Genomic DNA, 20645 nt, shown 5'->3' on the forward strand with positions numbered 1-20645 from the left:
TATTGACAAATATGTGCTAAATCCTGATAGCTTCTAGCCAAGGGGGAAGCATGAGAACCAGAAGTCTGATGATCAGATGTATGTGATGTCATTCTGGAATCCATCACTAAAAATAATATTTAACACTAGGTGAAACTGAAGTCTCAGAGCTCTATTTTTGTAATCTGACAAAAAATGATGCCTCACCTTACTTCATTCTTGCCTTGTTCTAGTAAGTAACCAGGAAATAATTATTTAGATCAGTGAGGAAAATATAGTAAGATTAGTCAAGTATTGTTTTTTTTTCCTGCAACTGTGTGAACCTGTCCACCTGTGCTATTTTTAACATTTCCTGTGAGAAACTCTGGTGTTTACTGTAACCAGATATTTAGTATCTTCATGTTCTTTTATTAGTAAATATATTTAAACTTGTCATTGTGGCTGGTCTTTTAGAGACTATTTTAATCTCTGAGAGTACCTACATATTTGGCGAAAGCTCTGGCCACTCCTGAAAGCTTTACTGCATTGGCCAAACACTACCATTTGTATTAATATTAATTTCACTCAGTATAATTGGGTACCCTTGTAAACGCCTTGGAGTAGCTGGCTTTGGAGTGTCTGGTGGCAGCGTAACTTTACAGTCTGGGCAAAAGGGGGCACACCTAGTAAATCTGTGCCAGCCTTTACCAGGTATGTGTGTGAAAATCAAATCTCAAAGTGTGTGTGTGTGTGTGTGTCTGCTACTTGGAGCAGGGGACACGAAGCACTGGTTTCATAGAGAGGGTGCTGGAGGACTTGGTTTGGACACTCCACTGAGGACTCAAACCTACAGCTGTGCTAGTGGGATGTCTTATTGGGGATATGGACAGAGGGGGAACCCAGACCCTGGACTGAGTGTGTTCCCTGTGTGCTAAGGGAAATTGGGCTTGATGCAGAGACCTGCATCTGGAAATACTGGTGTACTCACTTTTGTTCCAAGTGAATGTCCCTCTCCAGTGCTAGTGGTGAGGATTCAGGCTCCTTAATTACTGGTCCAGAGTGGGGAATCACACCTGTACCCCAGAAAAATGTGGTCCTGAAATGGGGAGAGAGTAGATTTTTGGTAGTTTATCATGAAACCCAAAGACTGTAGAATGGAAATGGCATTGCTTAGATTGTGCTCTACCATCTACTGGACTGACTGCTTGAAAGAGAAGATCATTCAAGTATGGGAAAACCTGAATGTCCTGAAGTCTGCAGTAATAACTGGGGCTAGGCCTTTCATGAATATCCTTGGGGCGGTAGAAAAACCAAAAGGCAAGCCAGTAAACTGAAAGTACCAAGAGGCAACAGAGAATCGTAAACATTTTCTGTAACTGGGATAAATAGGATGTGTAGGTAAGCGTCTCTGGAAAGGGCTGCTTTTGAGGTGGGGCTTGCTGGAGAGTCCAAATTGCTGAGGTCTCTTACCAGACTTTTTAGCCTTAGTTGGAGGGGGCCGTGACTTGCCTTCTAACAAACACAGATTTAGAAGGATAATTTCCTTTGGAATTTTGGTACAGGGGAAACCTGCATCTCCTTACACTTTAAACAAGTCCACAGTGGCAGGCCTAAACAGGGCTGAATTATCCAGTGGAGCATCCATAAGTTTGGATTTAATGTCCTCTGGCAAAGGTTGAAGGCTCAACCAGGCAAATCTTCTCAGGACTGAACCTGTAGCCATTGCCCTAGCTGATGCCTCTACAGCATCGCAACTACATGTTACAGAACTTATACGTTAAAGAGTTGTATGCTGCAAAACTACGAGATTCGGGAACAGCTTCTTCCCTAATGTCATCAGGCTGCTTAACTCTAGTGACCACTATACTCGATGTCCAACTGGGTCAGTAGAAACCGTCTCAAATTGTGCATTAACCTGGTTACCAGTCTCATCTAATACTTAGTACAATATTCACCATGGCTAACTTGTACGCCATCTAGGGCAGTAGCAATACAGTAAAATATCTCTTCTTTCACTGCAATACATGTTGTGAATTTGTAAATTAACTACAGTGCAATACTCTAAGATCCATAGTGCAATACTCTAATGTCTACAGTGCAATACTCAAATTTGTCTTTCTGTGCAAGGATCAATGTAATGTCTTAACCAAGTACCTGTGCAATACTAAAGTCTCATGCAAAAATGTGTTCAGTTCAAAAAGTGTTAAAATGTGTTTCTAATTATGTGCAATATCAGTCTTTCTACCTGCATGTCCGTGATGTAATAGCTAAGTGTTATATGTGTAAAAGTCATGAAAATAGTCTATATGTTGTCTGCACAGTCAGGAGACACGAAATTGAGTTCAGTTTTTGCACTCGTATGATTTCTGAATGACAAAGTTTACTTTGACTAGAGATGTTACTGAAAAGCGAGCCACCTGAGAGGATGCCCCAAACAATGATGTAAATGAAGATTTGTTTTCCACGTCAGGCAAACATGAAATAATTTTGGAAAGTTGGGACAAGAGTTCCAAGGTTTATTTAGTCATGTGTGTTTGACAATTGATAGCCCTAAAAGACAAAGGTGGCAGAAGTGTATACTTTTTGCCTAACTTTTCCATATGCCTATACTACCTTTGTCAGAGGGAAGAAGGGAGGTGGAGGGAAGTAACCTTGAGGGCTTATCAGAAGCCACCATAATGACAGAAAAGTCAGCAGAAGGGACTTTGAAAAGAAACTTACAGTCTCCAAGCACCATGTAGAATCGGTCTGGTTTCTTAGGGGCTTGAGGCTGGGAATCAGGAGTCCTACTGTAAGCTGCAAATGCATCCAAAAATACAGGTAGGACAGGAAGTATAAAAGTGAGATGAACACCACAAAGTACACTTCACCATCCAACGAGTGAGCAACCTTAGTTTATTGATACAATATAATTCCACGACTAAGTGCTTTCGCCAACAATCTGGCTTCATCAGAGTCGTCTGTTTAAACAATTCCTTTTAATTTATAATACATAAAATCTAATCTCATTGGTTAAAAATAGTGCCACCCACCAAAAACTATCTACATACTTAATTAATTAAGATATAATATTATTTTTAATGATTTTATAAGGGATTTGGACAAAACAATATTATAGTATAGAATGTCTGATAAACTGTCATGTTTTTGAATTTAAAATATATTTTCTATGCATTTATGGTCATATAAATGAAAAGATAAATTAATTGCGTAATAACTTGTACATGCATTTATTATTTTTTTAAAAAATAGAGGATAGTCTAAAAGGTTTAAAGTATTTGACTATATATGTAGTGACATACATATTTTTAAATTAATTAAGTATGTAGATAGTTTTTGGTGGGTGGCACTATTTTTAACCAATGAGATTAGATTTTATGTATTATAAATTAAAAGGAATTGTTTAAACAGATGACTCTGATGAAGCCAGATTGTTGGCGAAAGCGCTTAGTCGTGGAATTATATTGTATCAATAAACGAAGGTTGCTCACTCGTTGGATGGTGAAGTGTACTTTGTGGTGTTCATCTCACTTTTATGGTATCAGCCCTTGTGGGTGTAATTTCGTTTTTTGTTCGAGGACAGGAAGTATGGTTGACGGATTAGGTGCATCTACCCAAGTAATCTGTAGTAACATTTTTGTACTTCAGATATCTCAAAACTGTCCCATTTGAAATGTTCCCTCATCTTATCCAAGGTCTCAGTAAAAGTAATTTCCTCCACTGGGGAATTAGTACCATTGGAATCCTCCTCCAGAGATGCATAATCCAAGAGAGAGGGGATCAGAGATGAATAATTTAGGGGCTTCATCCTATCATGATTCTTCCTCTTCGAAAGAGGTCTCTTCCCTAACCCGCTTCTGAGGATGGGTAACCCAGGGTGTGGCCAGTACTGAAACCCCTGGAGGAGGCCTATGGGACATTTGTGGATCTGTGGGAGGTGACAAAAATGCTTGTTTTTGTTTCTTCTAGGCAAGCAGAGAATCAACTTCCTCTAGTCAGTATCTGAGAGATCCCCCTAGGGCCATCAGTGATCACAAGTCTAGGCTCCCTCAGGACATCTGCGCTGGATGTCTGCAGTACCTCAAAGGACATGCCATCATCCTGATCCAAGGTGACCTCCGTTACCAGCTCAGCCTGTGAATCGGACGTAGGGGCTGAACATTTCTCCGGACTAACAACTGCCTCAGGAGAGACTTCTGCCAATGGAGGTGCAGCTGAAGTTTCAGGCCTAGGCTTCTTGGCCTTCTACTTCACAAGAGAATCAGCCTCAGGCCCTGAGGGTCCCTTCATAATGCTTTTCACAAGGAGTTTCAACTGCTGATTCTCCAAATATACCGAAAGGGAAGATGACCTACTTTTCAAAGTTTTAGGCACAAAAGCCTGGCAGATGGAGCAAGATCTATGATCATGGATAGGTCATGAACAAATAAATCCAAGTAAGCCAGCAAAATCACTCCTGAAAAACAAATCCAAGTGTAAGAAAACAAAAGATGATACCATGGCAAAACGTACTTATTAAACCTCCAATGCACTAAACACAAAAGATGATACATTTTTCCATGGTATCATCTTCTGTTCTGCTCAACTGGTCTGCCAAAACATTGAGCCTTCCTGGAAGAAACTGAGCTAGGAAATGCAGGTCCAGGGATGTTGCCATGGACCAAAGATTCATGCTTTGTTTTCACAGGGGGTAAGAGTGCGAGTCCCTCCCTGCTTGTTGATGTACCACATGACTGTGCTGTCGTCTGTTCTGACAAGCAGGGTCCTTGGAGAAAGAAAATGCTTGAAAGCTAGTAAGGGCTGCTGAACTGCAATCAACTCTTTTAGATTAATGTGCAGGTGCATCTGCTGGGCGTTCCAACGTCTCTGTACGCATCTGCCATCCAGGTGTGCTCCCCAGGCATAGTCCGATGAATCTGTAGTCAGAACTTGAGGGGAGGGAGGTGTTCAAAAAGGCATGCCTTTGTTTTGTAGACAGGCTGTTGCCCACCACAGAAACTTCATCTGTAGAGATGGAAGCAGAGGAATCATCATATCCAGGTCCTCTGTGTGTTGACACCAAATGTTCTTGAGGTACCAATGCAATTTCCTTATATGCAGTCTTGCATATGGAATCATGCGAATACAAGATGCCATGAATCCCAGAGCTTGCAGGTATTTCCTTGCAGGGAGCTAAGACAGGCTGGTCAAGTCCTTGAAGTAAACTGAAAGAGTTGTCTGCTTCTCCTGGGTGAGATGCATCATCTAGGTGGCTGTGTTCAGACTCGCTCTCAGGAATGTTATCTCCTTGGATGGTACCATTTTTGACTTTTCCTCATTGACAGTGTAACCCAGGGAAGAGAGGTGAGTCTTTACAAATTCCAGATCCTTTAATAGCTGATCCTGAGAACTTGCTTGAATCAGACAGTCTTCCAAGTATAGGTAAATCTGAATTTCTTTCTGTCTGCAAAAAGCAATGACTGGGGCCAGGCACTTTGTAAAGACTCTGGGAGCAGTAGATAAGCCAAAGAGCAACGGATAGAATTGATAATGTTGCTTGCCCACTCTGAAATGAAGATACTGCCTGCAACCTTCCCTGATAGGGATGTGCAGATCAGCCTCTTTGAGATCCAAGGTTACGAACCAGGAATCCTTTTCTAGCAATGGTAGCAACTGATGCAGAGTGAGCATTTTGAACTTTGGAATTACTGGAAAAGAGTTCAGAATGGAAAGATCTAGGATAAGACGCCAGGCGCCTTCTTTTTTTGGAACTAGGAAAAGCTTGGAATAAAATCCCTGGCCTACCTGATGAGCAGGAACTGATTTTATTGCTCCCAGATGAGACAGACAAAATTTATTTTTCTACTTCTGCCCTTTGGTTTGGAGGAATGTCCGGAAATCACTTAGGAGCTGGAAAGGTGCGGAAAGAAAACTTGTGCCCTAGAGACACCATTCTGAGCACCTATTTGTCATCTGTGATAGTGGCCCAGACATCTGCAAAAAAAGCCAATCTTCCTCCTAAAGGACTCTCCAGGCAAGCAAGAACAGGCAGAAGTTGTAAAAAGTCATTGAGAGTGTTTTGACTGAGATGCAGGCTTGGAGCTTCCCCCCTCAGAAGTGGAAGCCTGCCAACACCTAGACCTTCTAATAACAGATCCAGTAGCCATAGCCCTGCTGGAGCTTCAAGGATTTCAAAACCACAATGCAAAGAATGCTTATTGACTAGACTGGCGGAATTCAGTAAATCCTGCATGTCTTTACTTTCTGCCAAAACACTTGCTATCCTAGACTTAATAGCCTCCAAGGTGTGCTGCTGGTACTTCACCATATGAAAAAGACAATTGGTAGCCTTAATAGCTAGGGTGGCAGAGGTATAAACGTTCTTGCCCCACCTATCTAGGTTCCTAGATTCCCTGTCAGAGGGAACAGGATTCCTGGTAACAGAGGCCTTAACTCCTTTAGGGCCCTGAGAAATCACCTCTGGATCCGCCAACAGGTTCCTGAAAAGAAACAAATGAGAATCAGGGACTCTGTAGTACCAGTCAGGTTTTCTGGGAGCAGGAGGAACCGAATTTAGAGTCAAGGAATTTTCCAGAAAAACATCAACAACAACTTCCAACACAGGTGGAATAGCAAGAGGCTTAGGCTGAGGTAAATCCAGAAACTCCCTAATCCGTTTCTTAGATTAGGGATAATCCTGACTTTCACATTTAAAATGTTCACTGAGGGTATTTAAAGTATCACCAAAAGAGAAATCCTCTGGAAGAGAGGCCGAAGGAATGGACTCCTCTGCATCTGAATCCTCCTCCTTCTTTTGGCTTTTCCCAGTTAGGGGTCGCCACAGCAGAACTCCAGTCCGCTAATAACTGGCAGTAGATTTTTTTTACGGGTGCCGAGGTGCCAGCTCGACACCCAACCTTCAGCGAAGGCACGCCCATTACAGGCTTACGAATGGAAGATTTACCTGCAAGCCTGAAGGACTCGAGAGGCCTGGCAACCACGGAAGTTGCAGCAGAAGTCGAATGAAGAAGTTTGCTGTCAGAACGCAAAACGGAGGCCTCGGACACCAGAGTCAGCTTAGCGGTTCCGACTTCAGCAGAAGAGGCGACAGGTGGGAAGGCAAAATGGAGGCCAAAGACCTAAGGGACTCGGGACTCAGACTCAATCAAAGCCTGTGGTTGTACATCTGCGGACTGCAAAGATGTCTCACTGGTTACCACCTGACTGATGACCAACTTAACATCATCCAAGGACTTAGCTTTCTGAGACCTGTCGCGGTTCTTATCCTTAACGTTTCTTTGGAATATTCAAAGCCTGAAGACTGGCAGATGCCATACCAACGAATTTAGGCCAAACTCCAAAATGCCTAGCCAAAATCTTAGCCCGATGACAGAGAGTACGCGGATTAAAGGAGGCACAGAGATCACAATTGAGAATGTCGTGGTCAAGGCCTAAACAAATAATGTAATAGGAATGAAAATCTCTATGGGGAATCTGCTTTCCACAGGTAAGGCAATTATTAACTTTTTCTGATATTCGTTAAGGCAAGAAAAGAGGATCCCCAACGGGATTACTTAGCTGTAGTAGACTTCAACTCTTGTAGTCGGAAACCAGCAAAGGTAAACTGCCGACCGGCACTCGTGCATAAAAAGCTTCTGCTTTGGGCTCCATGGCAAGGAAGACTGAGGAAGTGACATCGGCTGCCTCCTTTTGCATCGGACACCCTGACGTCCTTTACAACAGAAGGCAACCAATGTCATTTTTACTTACCTTCGGTATTCTGGCCGACCGAGGGCTACCGGGAGCCAGATAACCCATTAGTTAGGACTGCAACAGTGAAACACGAACATCCCTCATTTCTTTGGCACTAGTGTCCTTCCTGTTTTGGGGGGACCACTAGCCTTGAACAGATGGACATGTTCAGGCTCTGCAAGCCAAAACTGATGCATCTGTGTGGCGTTCCTGAATGGGAGTGGTTGAGCATAAGGGAATGCCTGGATTGAGCTGGATTCCTGTAATCTATCACAGTAAAGGTAGGAGAAGGATTTGAAAATCCAACAGATAGTGCTGAGACCAAAGAGATTTCAGACACCCGCTGGATCTTTCTCATGAGTAGCTTGGCAAAAGGTACCACAGGAGTGGTTACTGACATGTAACCCAGGGTTCTTAGAATCTCCCTTGCAGAAGTAGACTGAAGCAGGAGTAAGGACTGAAAGAAGGTGGAAAGGAACTGAAGTTTTCTTGTGGAAGAAAGGATGTTAGATGGGTATCTAGTCTGCAACAGAGAAAGAAGTTACAGGAGATTTTTGGAAGTTTAGGGTGAATCCCAGTCTCTCTAAGCATGATCATGAAATGCAGATATAGGGTGTCCAGAGAGGTAGCCCTAATTAGAAGTTCATCCAGGTATAGGAAAATCTGAACTCTATATATTCTGCAAGGCAATTGTTGAAAAAAGGCACTTCATGAAGACTTTAGGAGCAGTCAATAAACCCAAAGGTAAAGCAGAGAACTTAAAGTGCTCTGAAAAGGCAGAGAAGAGGAATTTTATGTAGGTGAGGTGAATGGGGATGTGCAGGTCTGCATCTTTCAAGTCTAGGAGAAATCAGCAAGGCTTGAAGAAGGATGAAAGGAAAAATTTGTACTGAGAACAAATTGAAAGATGGTACCTCCAAGAAAGGTATCTCCAAGTACCCTCTTTTCTGGGGACAAGAAGAAATCCTGAATAAAAGCCTTTCCCTAGACACTGGTGTGGCACTGATTCCATTATGCCCTGATCTGGGAGATCTTGTTAGAGAGGAAGATGTAGTTAATTTGTTTGGAAAGAGGAGGAGGAGAAATACCTCTCAGTGATGAAACTTCCCTTCAGGGCATCCTGTAATCTTGTTGAATGATGAATAATACTCATTTGTCAATAGTGATGACTTCCAAGGCTTGAAGGGACAAAGTCAGCCTTTTTTGCAACAGATGTCTGGACCAAAGAGGGAGTAAGTTTGCAGCAGACAGGTTGACTGGTCTGGAAATGAAAGTTTTCCAGACTTGGGAGTCTCTGGTAGGTTTGTCATGACTTTTTTTCTGGGCTGTTTCCTGCCTTTATGAGGAGATTTCTTCTTATCTCTGCAGCCAAAAGAAGTTGGCTTAGCCAGGTAATTTATTTGATACCTAGGTAATGATGTGAGAAAAATCTGCTTAAAAGTCTTGTATGATTTTACCCTTCTCTTGCAGAGTCTTGAAAAATTGTACTGTCGTGGTTCCAAATAAAAGATCTCAGTGCATGGCAGAATCCAAAAAACTTGGCCTTAATATCCTCAAGAAGGGACTGTAGATGAAGCCAAGCAAATCTAATAATTATCTAAAAGCAGCAGCCCTGAAAGAAGTCTTTACAGCATCTTAGCTGCATTTAATGGAATGTCATGTAACTTACTTTGCTTGCCCAAGCATAGACAACACTTATTGCTTACGGTCAGAAGCCTTGAGGTTGGCCATGGTCTTATTTAAATCCCCCTAAAATGGACAAAAGGTATTTTGCCATTTGAGTCTGATAATTTAAGGTTCTGCAGGTAATAATGACAAAGTAAAAACCTTCTTACCACACCTGTTGCATGGTCCAACTGTCAGATAAAAGAACATTAGTTGCTGGTAGAAGTTTAGTAGATTTATTAGTAGAAATGCAAAAAGCAAAAGGATCTGCTATGGGATTTTTGTAAAGAAACTCAAGGTCTTCAGGTAGCTTATAAAGCCCGTCTGTTCTCTTGGGTACTAGAGGCTGAAAAATCAGGAGAAGTTGAAGAGGATGCAAAACTACCAAGAAGGCCAACAAGACTTAAGGGACAGGAGGACTAGGAGCTCTTGCCTCCAGCAAACTATAACATCTTTTTTGTACATAAGATATTTGTTTTGAATTCCCAATCATGGTGTTGTATTGTTTTGGATGTAGCTTCCCCAGAGATTTTCTCAATGGGAGAAACAAGAGACAAGGTGCCCTCATCTTCAGAAGCAAGCTGACCCGCAGCATAGATTTTTGATGAATATGATGAGAAATCTTCATCTGAATCAGATTCCTCCTTCTTGGATGAAGATTCTTCTGAGGGAGAAGGGGAAGTGAAGGAGTAGAGGGGAATGAAGGGGGGTTCAGACAGAGGACGGCCTTATAAAGGCCCTTTGAGAACTCCACCCTTTGCCTAAAATATCTTGAAAGGAGAAACATTCTTAGTCTTCAGTTTCTTTTTCTTAGGGGTGACATCTGCTCTCATGAAGTATAGCGGATTGGAAGCCTGATGGATATCAAAGTTCCAGGCACCTCTTCCCTCATGAACAATACAGGAATGCCCTCTGGTCCCCCCCTCCAATGACCACCCTTGGGTCTCCTACCTCAACCAAATTGGTATGCGGAGTCTCACTGGATGTGGGGCAGTCAGATACCATACAGATCTCTGGTGGTGTTGCGGTAGTGGGTGCCTGAGAAGAGCCTTACGTACAGTGGATTCTCAATGGGTCCATCTGAATCAGAAAGGGCAGCAAATTGTTTAGTCCGAGCCTTCTTGAACATGTCTTTTGCGAGTGGGATGACTGAGGGTTCTGCCATTTTAGTTTGTGCAAGCCCTTTCAAACATTAGGTTTCTAGTTATGTGTTTAACAAAGAAAATCAAGCAGAGGGTCTTAGGAACAAATGATTGACAGCTCTGACAATTTCTGTGATCATGTTCTGCTCTTACATAAAATAAGCAGTGGAAAAGGAGGTCCTGATAAGGTATCTGCCTACCACCGTCACACTTACCTCTCTTAACTGACATTATCAAATCTTTAACTGAAAAAAAAGATTCCCCAGTGGTTCACTTATCTGAATAAGCATAGGCAATAGTAGCGATCAACAACGCGGTCAGTAGACTGACTGGAGTGAAGCTCTTGCAAGTGGACTGGTGGTAAGACAGTTCATAGGTTGGTACCTGGCTATCGGCCCTAGGGTCTATACAAGCCTAGCCATAACAATTTCCTGGATATTTCTTCCCACACTATTTACTTCTCTGGACTCCTGTCTAGCAGGGCGACTGAGTTTGAAGATCTTGCACTTCCACATGTGTAACCTTCACCCAAGGGCTAAGGTCATATGCTGGATGTTCGAGTGCATGGAAGGGTTTTTGGCTTTGGTGCAGTGGCCGTAAGTTAGGTTACCTTGGCGAGATAACCTAAAAGTACTGGAATATTGCAACAGTGATCTAAGAAAGGACACCAGGCATGCCCATCCTGGGGAAAAGAAGCATGCTTGGGAGTGCAAACCATTTGTTGAATCCCTGGTGGAGACAAGGTCTTGGAATGACTGCCATACTGTGCAGGACGGTCAAAGAAGAAGGACTGCTCTAGGGCCTTACTAAAAAGCATTTCTTTTCTAGTTCACGTCTTTTGCTCTTTTTTTTCTTTCTTCCTTCCTTCTCTTAAGCCGAATTAGTCACCACTACTTTCACTGGTCAGTATCCTATCCAACTATAACCCTCACTTACACTCTTTTACTGAATACCCATACGATCTTTCATCTGTCCCTTCGTCATCCCCTGTGACACCTCCTTGCATTACAGTTACACTTTTCTCTCATTTGTCTTGCTCTGTTTATTCTATCTATTGATTCCTCATTGTTGCCCCCTTTTCATATATTTTACATTCCTATCACTCAGAATTTCCACTGTTGCTTCTAAGTAACCCTCTTTCCACTCAAACTTACTTTCTTCCCACCTATTACTGTGATATACTATATTGTTTTAATCTCTTACATTTCGTACACTTTCTTGCTATCCAAGTCTTAACATTAAATTCCCTGCCTCTTTTTAACCAGTGACTCCAGTCTTCCTATTTGTACCCTATGCTTATAACAAATGTTATTTAATTGTCCTTGTGCTTCAATTCTATTTTCATACAACTCTTCAGTAACTTTTTCGGATCATGGCCATCCTTTCAATAATACTCCACTCTTAAAAATACATACACAACTTTAGGACCATATATGCTGTAAATATTGAGCATATGTCTGCTTATTAGTAATTATGTATTTCATATTACTGAATGGGGTGGATGATGTAATTTCTTTCTTCTTGCAAACTTTATAAATTTGTGTAGAACAGCTCTGGACTATCTGTTTTATCACAATGGTTTAGTATTTAAGATTTAAACATGCTTATTTAGTATTTTAAGATTTGATCAATCATTTAGCTAGTGGTCTATATAATATATGAACACAATCTGTTATTTTCTACATCAATTAACCTAAACACATTCTGAAACTGTGATGAGCTTTTTCTCTTACTTACTTCTAATACTCTTAATTTGTCAAAAAATTTAATTTGTACTGATATTTTCTTTTTCCTGAATCATTAATATATAACTGGAGTGTTAGGCCTTCACTTCAAATAGGTTACACCTACTTGGACTATACCAAAAAACAAAACAGTGCCTACTGCAACACTTGGACTTGGCACTTTGCTCCTGCTGCAATGACTTGCTGCAAAGTACACACTCAATGTATAATAATTTTACAAAGCTTTACTATGCACACAAAAAGGTTACATGCTATACATATATGTAAACACAAATATACACACACACATATATATATATTACCTGTTGGATGCACTGGAGTTGCTGAGATGCCTGTTCCAACATCTGTGCTTGTGACTGCTGCTGATCCAAAGGTAATGATAATGCAGACAGAGATGGTGGTGCAGGAGTTGCCAGTGACAAAACCATTGAGACCTGTTGTTCCAGGTCCTGAACATTCTGTGGCTGCATAACCGCTGCAGAACTGTGCATGTTCAAAGATGGCTGCAAAGCTGCTCCTTGTGGTGGAACTTGTTGTCCCAGTAAAGGCTGGTTTAAGGTCACTCCGAGAGAAGAAAAACATGGCATGGATGCAGAAGGTTGCTGAATAATTTCCATATATGACTGCTGATTTAAAAGATGATGCTCCCCTGTGGTGACAAGATGTTCATTTTGGGCATCAATACCATGCAGGAAAACCTGTGACACCAAACACTGTTGGTCACATAATGGCTGCCCCTGGGATGGTATGCCAGATGATGATGAAACCAAATTAACCTGGCCAGAGTGGGTCGACTGCTGGTTCAAACAAGGCATAACACTATGAAGCAGGTGCTGTTGCTCAGCTTGTGGCTGATGGGACGCTTGTGATGGAGGGACTGTATTCTGAGACTGCAACATATTTTCAACTACAGACTGTTTGGACAGATCAGACTGCTGAGAAACAACAGACTGTTGGGATCTCTGGGACTGGTGAACTAGACCAGATGTCTGAGGTTGCATCTGAGCCTGTATCAGGGACTGCTGGGAAAGCTGGGTTTGCTGAGATATCACAGACTGCACAGATACAAGAGGCTGCTGGTTTGTAATGACAGTTGTTGAATGTGGCTCGGTCTCTAGAAGAGGCTGCTGGGGTACCAATGATTCATGAGATGAAGGTTGCTGGTTTGTTGTCACAGTTTGAGTTTGTAATGGAGTCTGAACCACAATCTGATGTGACACTTCAGGCTGCTGGTCTGAAACAGCACCCTGAGATTGCAACTGGACTTGTAAGACAGGATGCAGGGAAACCTGGGTTTGCTGTGTTACAACAGGCTGTGGAGAGATATGAGACTGCTGACTTGGAGCAACAGTCTGAGGCTGCAGTTGGGACTGCATTAATGGCTGCTGGATTGAACCAACGGTCTGAGAGGGTACTTGGCTCTGTATCACAGACTGCTGAACTCCCTGAGAGTGTTGGTTTGGAACAGAACCCTGACACTGTGACTGGATCTGGACCAGAGGTTGTTGAGATACCATAAACTGAGATGTTTGAACAGCACTTTGAGGCTGTGTGGGGGTATGTATCAAATGTTGCTGCGATATCTGGGGCTGAAGAAAAACTTCAAAATTCTTTGCTTGCTGTAACTGTATCTGGCCCATGGACTGCTGGGGTACCTGGATCATTTCTTGGTGGGTAGGGTGATGACTACTTGAAGGCAAATGTTGAGGAAGTAGTGTGACAGTAGCAGACTGCTGTTGCTGAAGCGTTGGCTGTGTGGATGATGGCAGATGCTGAAAAGAAGTGGGTTGTACCTGCTCAACAGATGGCCTCCTACTGGTCAAGTCTGAAGGCTTTTGCTGCACCTGAAGAAAATGTTCACCATTTGCCTGCTGCAAAACATGTAACCCATCCTGTGGAACAAATGCAACTTGCTCTGCCGGGACTGTTTTGTCTTGTGACACAAATGACGCATGCTGTGCAGACAACGGCATGCCATGAGTTGAAATGACTTTTCCACCATCATGTGTCAGGAAAATAGCTTGCTGTGAAGCATGTGTTAAGTCTTGTGATACAAATTCTGCTTGGTGACAAGAATAACTTGATTCTTGTGACAGTAGTTCTACTTGTGGTATAAATCCTGAATCTGACAACACAAATGCTGTTTGCTGAGTAGGACAGTTTAGGTCCTGTGACGCAAGTGTTAGCTGATGAGCAGTCAAACCTATACCCTGTGACAGAAATGCCTGCTCTGGTAAAGTGGTTTGCTGTGAAGGGTACACGGTTTTCTGTGAAAGACATGAAGAATCTTGAGGAAGGGATACTGTCTGATGAGGAGGAAAGCCTGCATCCTGTGCTAATTTTTGTGGAGGGAAAGTTACTTCCTGTGATGGGAATGAAGGCTGCTGCAGTGGATATGCCATTTGCTGTGGTGGAAATGCAGCCTGCTGAGAGGAACAAGGTTGTGGTTCTGAAGACTCGCCCACAGCAGGTTGTGAAAGCTGCTGTTCAAACCCTGTTGAACTCTGTGCAAATGATGGATGCTGCACAGAAAGCTGACCACATGTCTGTTGACTAAGATATACAGATTTCTCAGTTGGATACTGCACAAAGGCTTGTTGTTGTGAAGATTCATTTACATTCACCTGTTGCTGGTTCACTGAGGCTGGATATGTTTTTTGCTGGTTCACAGACTGTTGATCCACAACTTGTACAGGCTGCCCTTGTTGAACAGAACAGTCCTGTTGTGGGAATGCCTGCTGCATAGCTGTCTGTGGTAAATGAAATGGGCCTGGTACTGAATCTGAAGGCTGACCTGGAAAATGTGTAGTCTGTATGGTGCTATTAAATGCTGCTGCTGCTGAAGTGTCTAAAACGTGGTTAACAAGTTGAAAACTAGACATTTTGTCTTTATCCACTGCTACACCCGATGGGTGTGCTGGAAGAGTTTGTGGAGACAGAGTTATGTTCTGTGGTAGGACAGCTGTTATAGAGGTATCACACATCACATTCTGAGGATGTCCAGGCTGAATCAGGTTTTGTCGATCATTCCCAAATGCAACCTGTGTATCAGGAAGCTAGAAGGAAACAAAATAAGCATTTAAGCATTTCTTGACAATGCAGTTACTCCAAAACCTTAACAAGAAAGTTTCAAACTTTCTGGAAACTGAACAAACAGAACAGATATTCACTGACTTTGTAAAACATCATCTTCATTCATGTAAACAAAAGTTGAGGAAAGCTGCTACTCGATAATACAGATTATACAACACTTGTTATTTCAATTATCTACATTCATAATAATGACAACTGAAGTCTTAAGTCAAACAGCATGGTGTGAATTGCAATGAAATTTTGTATAGGCAAGATTAGCAGCACAGAGCTGCCTAGGCACTACTTAGTTTGAGCATGCATTTTCACTGTTCGGATTCACTATAAAGTACAAAAATGTTTAACACCATTTTTCTTTTTTTTTTCTAATGTAATATTATCTAACTGCATGACAAGAAAGCTTCTTTTTTTTTCCTGCTGCTGGACTCTTTTTGAATGCTCCACTCTCCTCACTCAACTAGTGCTCAACTTTCCTGGTTCCTCTGCCAGCTCAGCCCCAGATTCCCCAACTGTTCTTTTCTGGACAGTCCCAGACATGAGAATTTGCTAGGTTGGACCTCAGTTTCTTGAGAAATCTGCATTAGTGTACTTTGCTACAGAGCCTGAAGACTGAGGGGTCCAACAAGGGCATATGGACTAGGTACTAGTGGCCAACATTCATTTGGTGACTGGTCTGGACCTGATGCATGCATCCGCCACAACCAAGGATTGCATCGTCACTGTCAACTACTTCGAGAAGGGCCTGCAAGATCCCCACTCTCCACCAGAGGTCAGACAAGTTGAATTTCCATCGTAACCTCCAATAGGACAGAACAGAGCTGGGTGTCAGCCATTTCATCCTACCCTCCATGCTAAGCCTGGCAGCAAGAGAGAGTTTCTGTACTCAGTGTACTAGTGATGCAGATGTCCACACCTCTACAACAATGAACCAGGACAGACTCCTCATAATTGTGACACATTGTCTTCTTACTTTGCCGACTGTGAAGACTGAGGTTACTGTTTAACTGGTCCTGCCTTTTACAGTACTTCTGTTCTTTGTGTACCACACTGATGGGAGCTAGGACTTTCTTCATTTTGTTGGGGGCATCCTTGGATACATTTCATAGCTCATTATGCAGTAAAGTGACTCAAATCTTCTGAGACTCCCAGGCCTAGCTATGGCATGTGTATACTGCAATATTGTTAGACTGTCAAAGTACTACTTTCTGCACAAAAAGGTTCCTCCACAGCTGTGTTGTGGTGACATGCCATAGTACTGCAGGGTCAAAGCAGCATAATTATGCATATATGGACCTTAAGCCTACATGTAGCTCTATGACTTCACATTGGATGCACTTCAGGAGCTAACCTAGTGTCAACTTCTATAAGCATAACCTCATCTCTGTCTGGTCCAACAATTAGAATTCACTAAGGATTTCTTTGGACCTTGTGTTTATGGAGGACTTGGAATGGACCATGGTCTGGTCCACATGCACACAGTGACTACTGTTCTTTGGTTTTATCTTTTGGGCAAAAGCAACTACGTTGGAAACTGGGTCCTCAGTCTAGCTCTTTGTCATGTTTACATTTATTTGAGAGAGTATCTGTAGTCTTGTGGCTAGAGGCACTTTTAACTAACTCTGTTACAGCACAAACATTAACAGCTGATTGTATACTTTGAGTTGCATCTTTCCTATTACCTTTTGAAATTATGAAAATATGCTTGTATTATCGACTTTCCAGTTATTAAACAGACTTGTGTTAACTACTGTCAGGTTTTCCTCCCCCTTTCTCCAGCTGATTTGCTAACGTTCGTCTCTTGTGGATCTGGGGCAATACTACACTATATTAACTTTCATGCTAACACTATCTAAAGTAATTGAATGGCTTAGTGCAAATTTTGATTATCCTCTGAATTTTCACTCTTCACATTTTGCTGCTGCTATGCAACTGAAATGTTTCATTAGTGAATTACTCTAAATTTTCAATATTTTGGCATTTATTGTCTTGGTAAAATATTATTTAATTACTCCTCAAGAGTTTGCCACAAAATGAGATGTACCTGTTCTGTGGATGTATGATGTGCCATGGGTGCCAAATTTCCAACTCTTCTTTGCTGACATTTATACACAGCTAACAGGTGTAAAGTGGGAAGACGAAGAAAATGAAACAGGAGTTTTGCCTATTCAGCCATGGAAATTTATATCTTGGTTAGGGTGATATCTGGCCACTACAGCTAAAACTGAATTGGGGCAGAATGCAATTGTGTGTACTATAATACCTGCAAAATCATACATTTATGGAACCTCCTCTCCCCTAGCTCCAAGCAGAGCTTTGTAGCTCTGCTGCTTAATTCCATATTTGTCAAGAATAAGCCTGGTTTGCTATCTCGCCTACTCAGGGCTGTGGACCTTGCTTTAAATATAGATCTGGGTGCATGAGATCTTGGAAGCCCAGCCATAACCCATTACAGTCTACTCACCTGGTTATAAAATAAATAAAAAGTACAGTCCCCACAAGTTATTCAAAGCCCTAGAAAGGGTAATACAGGCAGAGTGGTTACAGTTGGTCAAAGGGCATTTCAGATGCATCATATTGACAGCGAGTCTACAAGTCCTTTAAGTAGGATAGCACTGTACACTTCATGTGTTACCCAGTTAGTCATCAATACCATTACTGAATACATGAGATGGATTACCTTGCCTTGCTTCAATAATTTGGTCAATGAATCTGTGAAGATTGCTATAGAGTTATACTCTAGATTATAGAAAGCTCTTGGTTTCAGTCAGGTTCATAGGTGTTTACTAGGCTAACGATCACAAGGGCCTTTTTAAGCCTAGTCATGCATCCCAAATCTCTGACCAGTTCTGATACCCTTGATAAGTGTAAGCATGGGCCTGGGAGATGAACCATTTACAGGTTACCTGTTTGCATTAGAGACAGAGGTGCCAAACCAGGGATGAATTTCCAGTTTCCCATCCAATTGTCCAAGTTGCACTTGAATTGGATTAGGGAGGAACTCTGCTTCACATGGATAGGGAGCCTGTTCCATAGACAGGGTAGTCTCTGGGATACATACCTATCTTTCCAACAGGTCCTATTTATATCACAGGCAAGGTTTAAGTCTTTAAAATTGGTAATTCTGCTACTGTTTATTTTGAGGATATGCAGAAGGTCCATCAGAGTGGGGTCTGACAATGCCCTGTATGCCAGGCATAGAGCTCCGTTCAAAAGCCTGGAAGAGACAGAATACAGGGAAAGGGCTTTGAGGCAGTCTGCATAGGACATATTACTTACACCCTGTATTCTTTTGGAACCTCTGTGGATGTTCCAGTTGTTGGACATGCTTGGTCAGGTACATACCATAGGGGGCATTGTACTCAATGACAGGTCTGATGAATGCCGAATATAGTGAACAATGACTTCCTTGGACTTAGATGCCATACTTTTGTTTATAAGTTGCGCAACATGGAATGATTTCCTCACCATTGTAAACATGTGATGATCAAAGGCTAGATTAGTATCTATGTTTGTCCCCAAGTCCCTGACTACTGGGTCAACTCTAAGGGGTGTGTGTTGTCAATATGATAGTTACCAGGGATGGATGACGTCCCAAAGGATACTATTAATCATTTCTTGGCATATAGTTTTAGCCCATGGCTCTGACACCAGTTGTTTGTCTGTGTCAGCCCCTCCTGGAGAATATTTGTGTCAGTGTGAGATTCAATGACTGCTCCTAATTTGCAATCATCTGCAAATTTATTCAGCCAGACACTTGTGACATTAGCCTTGACTTCTGAGAAGTAAATGCCAAAAAGGAGCGCTCCAAGGACTGATCCCTGAGGGACTCCACTTGTGACTGGCATCTTTGTAGAGGTGGACTCCTCAATTCTAACTTCCTGGGTCCTGTCAGTCAGTTGGCTATCCACCTAGTGACATACGGGTTTGTACCTAACCTCTTGAGTTTGTCAACAATGCCTGAGTGGGGTATTGTGTCAAATGCCTTGGCCAGGTCAAGGTAGGCAGTGTGAAGGATTCTGTCCTTATCCCTTGCTTTGGTGACCTTCTCAAAGAAGTCCACCAGGTTGAGCAGGCATGATCTGCCCTTGACGAAACCAAACTGGGTTAGATCCAGTGTCTGGAGGTTTACTATACCTCTGTTGATCATCTCCATGATAATTCTTTCCATGGCTTTACATATTATTTCTGTGACCTATATTCATGGACACTTTACCCTGACTTCATATTCTAAACTGAGAATGGACATCTCTAAAGTCAAGATGACCTTAGTCTGACTACTATCCAATGCATTTCTCTCTGAAGCTTCTGCTGCATAATTATTTTTATTTATTTTTTTGAAGGCTGCCTCAAGTAGAAGATCCCAATCCTAGATTGTATTCCTTAAGAAATGCAGACATCCTGATCTGTGTTACCAAAACTTTTGCTGGGTAGTTTAGTTTTTCCAGTTCAGATGAGGTCACAAATGCAGTTCTAGTTGTTCATCTAATTTACTGTGGGCTGGATCTTGGCCCAGTTAAGCTGGCTGTGCCCTGCTTGGAGTTTAATGGCTTGATGATTTTCTGTACGGCATGTGCATTAGGTAAGGGGTATTTTTCCCTCAAATGTAAAGGTGGTTTTAGTTTTCACATCCTTAAGAAACATCCCTTAGAACCATGCAACCTGAAAAACAACGTCTCTGTCTTGAACCATCCCTTTTGGTGCAAAATTAAGAAAGTGAATTACATACAGATATATTGTTGCATTTATCTCCCCAATTCTTGGCAATCTGGGTTTCAATCAAGTCAGAGTACTGAGATTGCCACCGCTAGAGTGGTGGGGGTCTTCCTTATGATGAAAGATCAAAGGTGATATTCCATTTTAGTCCTACTTGTTCACCTTGTGTTACCAGACACCATGGATCACAGGAGCTTACCAAAATGCTGTTAATCTCACTATGGTTTATACACCATACTTCTCAAGTGGTTTGCCTCTTGCTTATGTACCCACTCTCAGTCAGTTGTTCTGGATACCAATTCTATCAGTATCTACCCAATGGTTTCTTGAGTGCCTCAGCGATCCAAAGTGGTCCCTTTCCCACTTGCAGTGTGAACATGCTATCTCTAAGACAGGTCATGCACAGAATAAGTACAAAATATTAAGTAAATGACAGCCAACTGTGACGTTTCTTTACTCAAGATCAGATGTACAACTTTACCATTTTAGAATACTGTCTGAACTCAATCCTGAATTGGATGGATAAAAGCCAACTTAAGCTTAACTCAGAAAATAAAGCTATGCTGGAGCACACTGAAATCCAAATACCACAGATACTATA

At 42.1% G+C, this 20645-nt stretch overlaps 1 protein-coding gene across 1 annotated transcript in view; it reads right to left on the bottom strand.

Moving 5' to 3' along the window:
• The window catches only part of WNK3 (WNK lysine deficient protein kinase 3), a gene marked incomplete in the record, with an annotated part of 2462820 nt that overhangs the window by 1755718 nt on the left and 686457 nt on the right, over positions 1 to 20645 (bottom strand). The window contains 1 exon segment of the mRNA XM_044079290.1: positions 12544 to 15297. Within this exon segment, the coding sequence (XP_043935225.1) occupies positions 12544 to 15297 (2754 nt within the window).

The sequence above is a fragment of the Protopterus annectens genome, chromosome 8.part0 (genome assembly GCF_019279795.1).
Source record: "Protopterus annectens isolate FY-2018-M chromosome 8.part0, PAN1.0, whole genome shotgun sequence".
In the NCBI taxonomy this organism is placed as follows: domain Eukaryota; kingdom Metazoa; phylum Chordata; order Ceratodontiformes; family Protopteridae; genus Protopterus; species Protopterus annectens.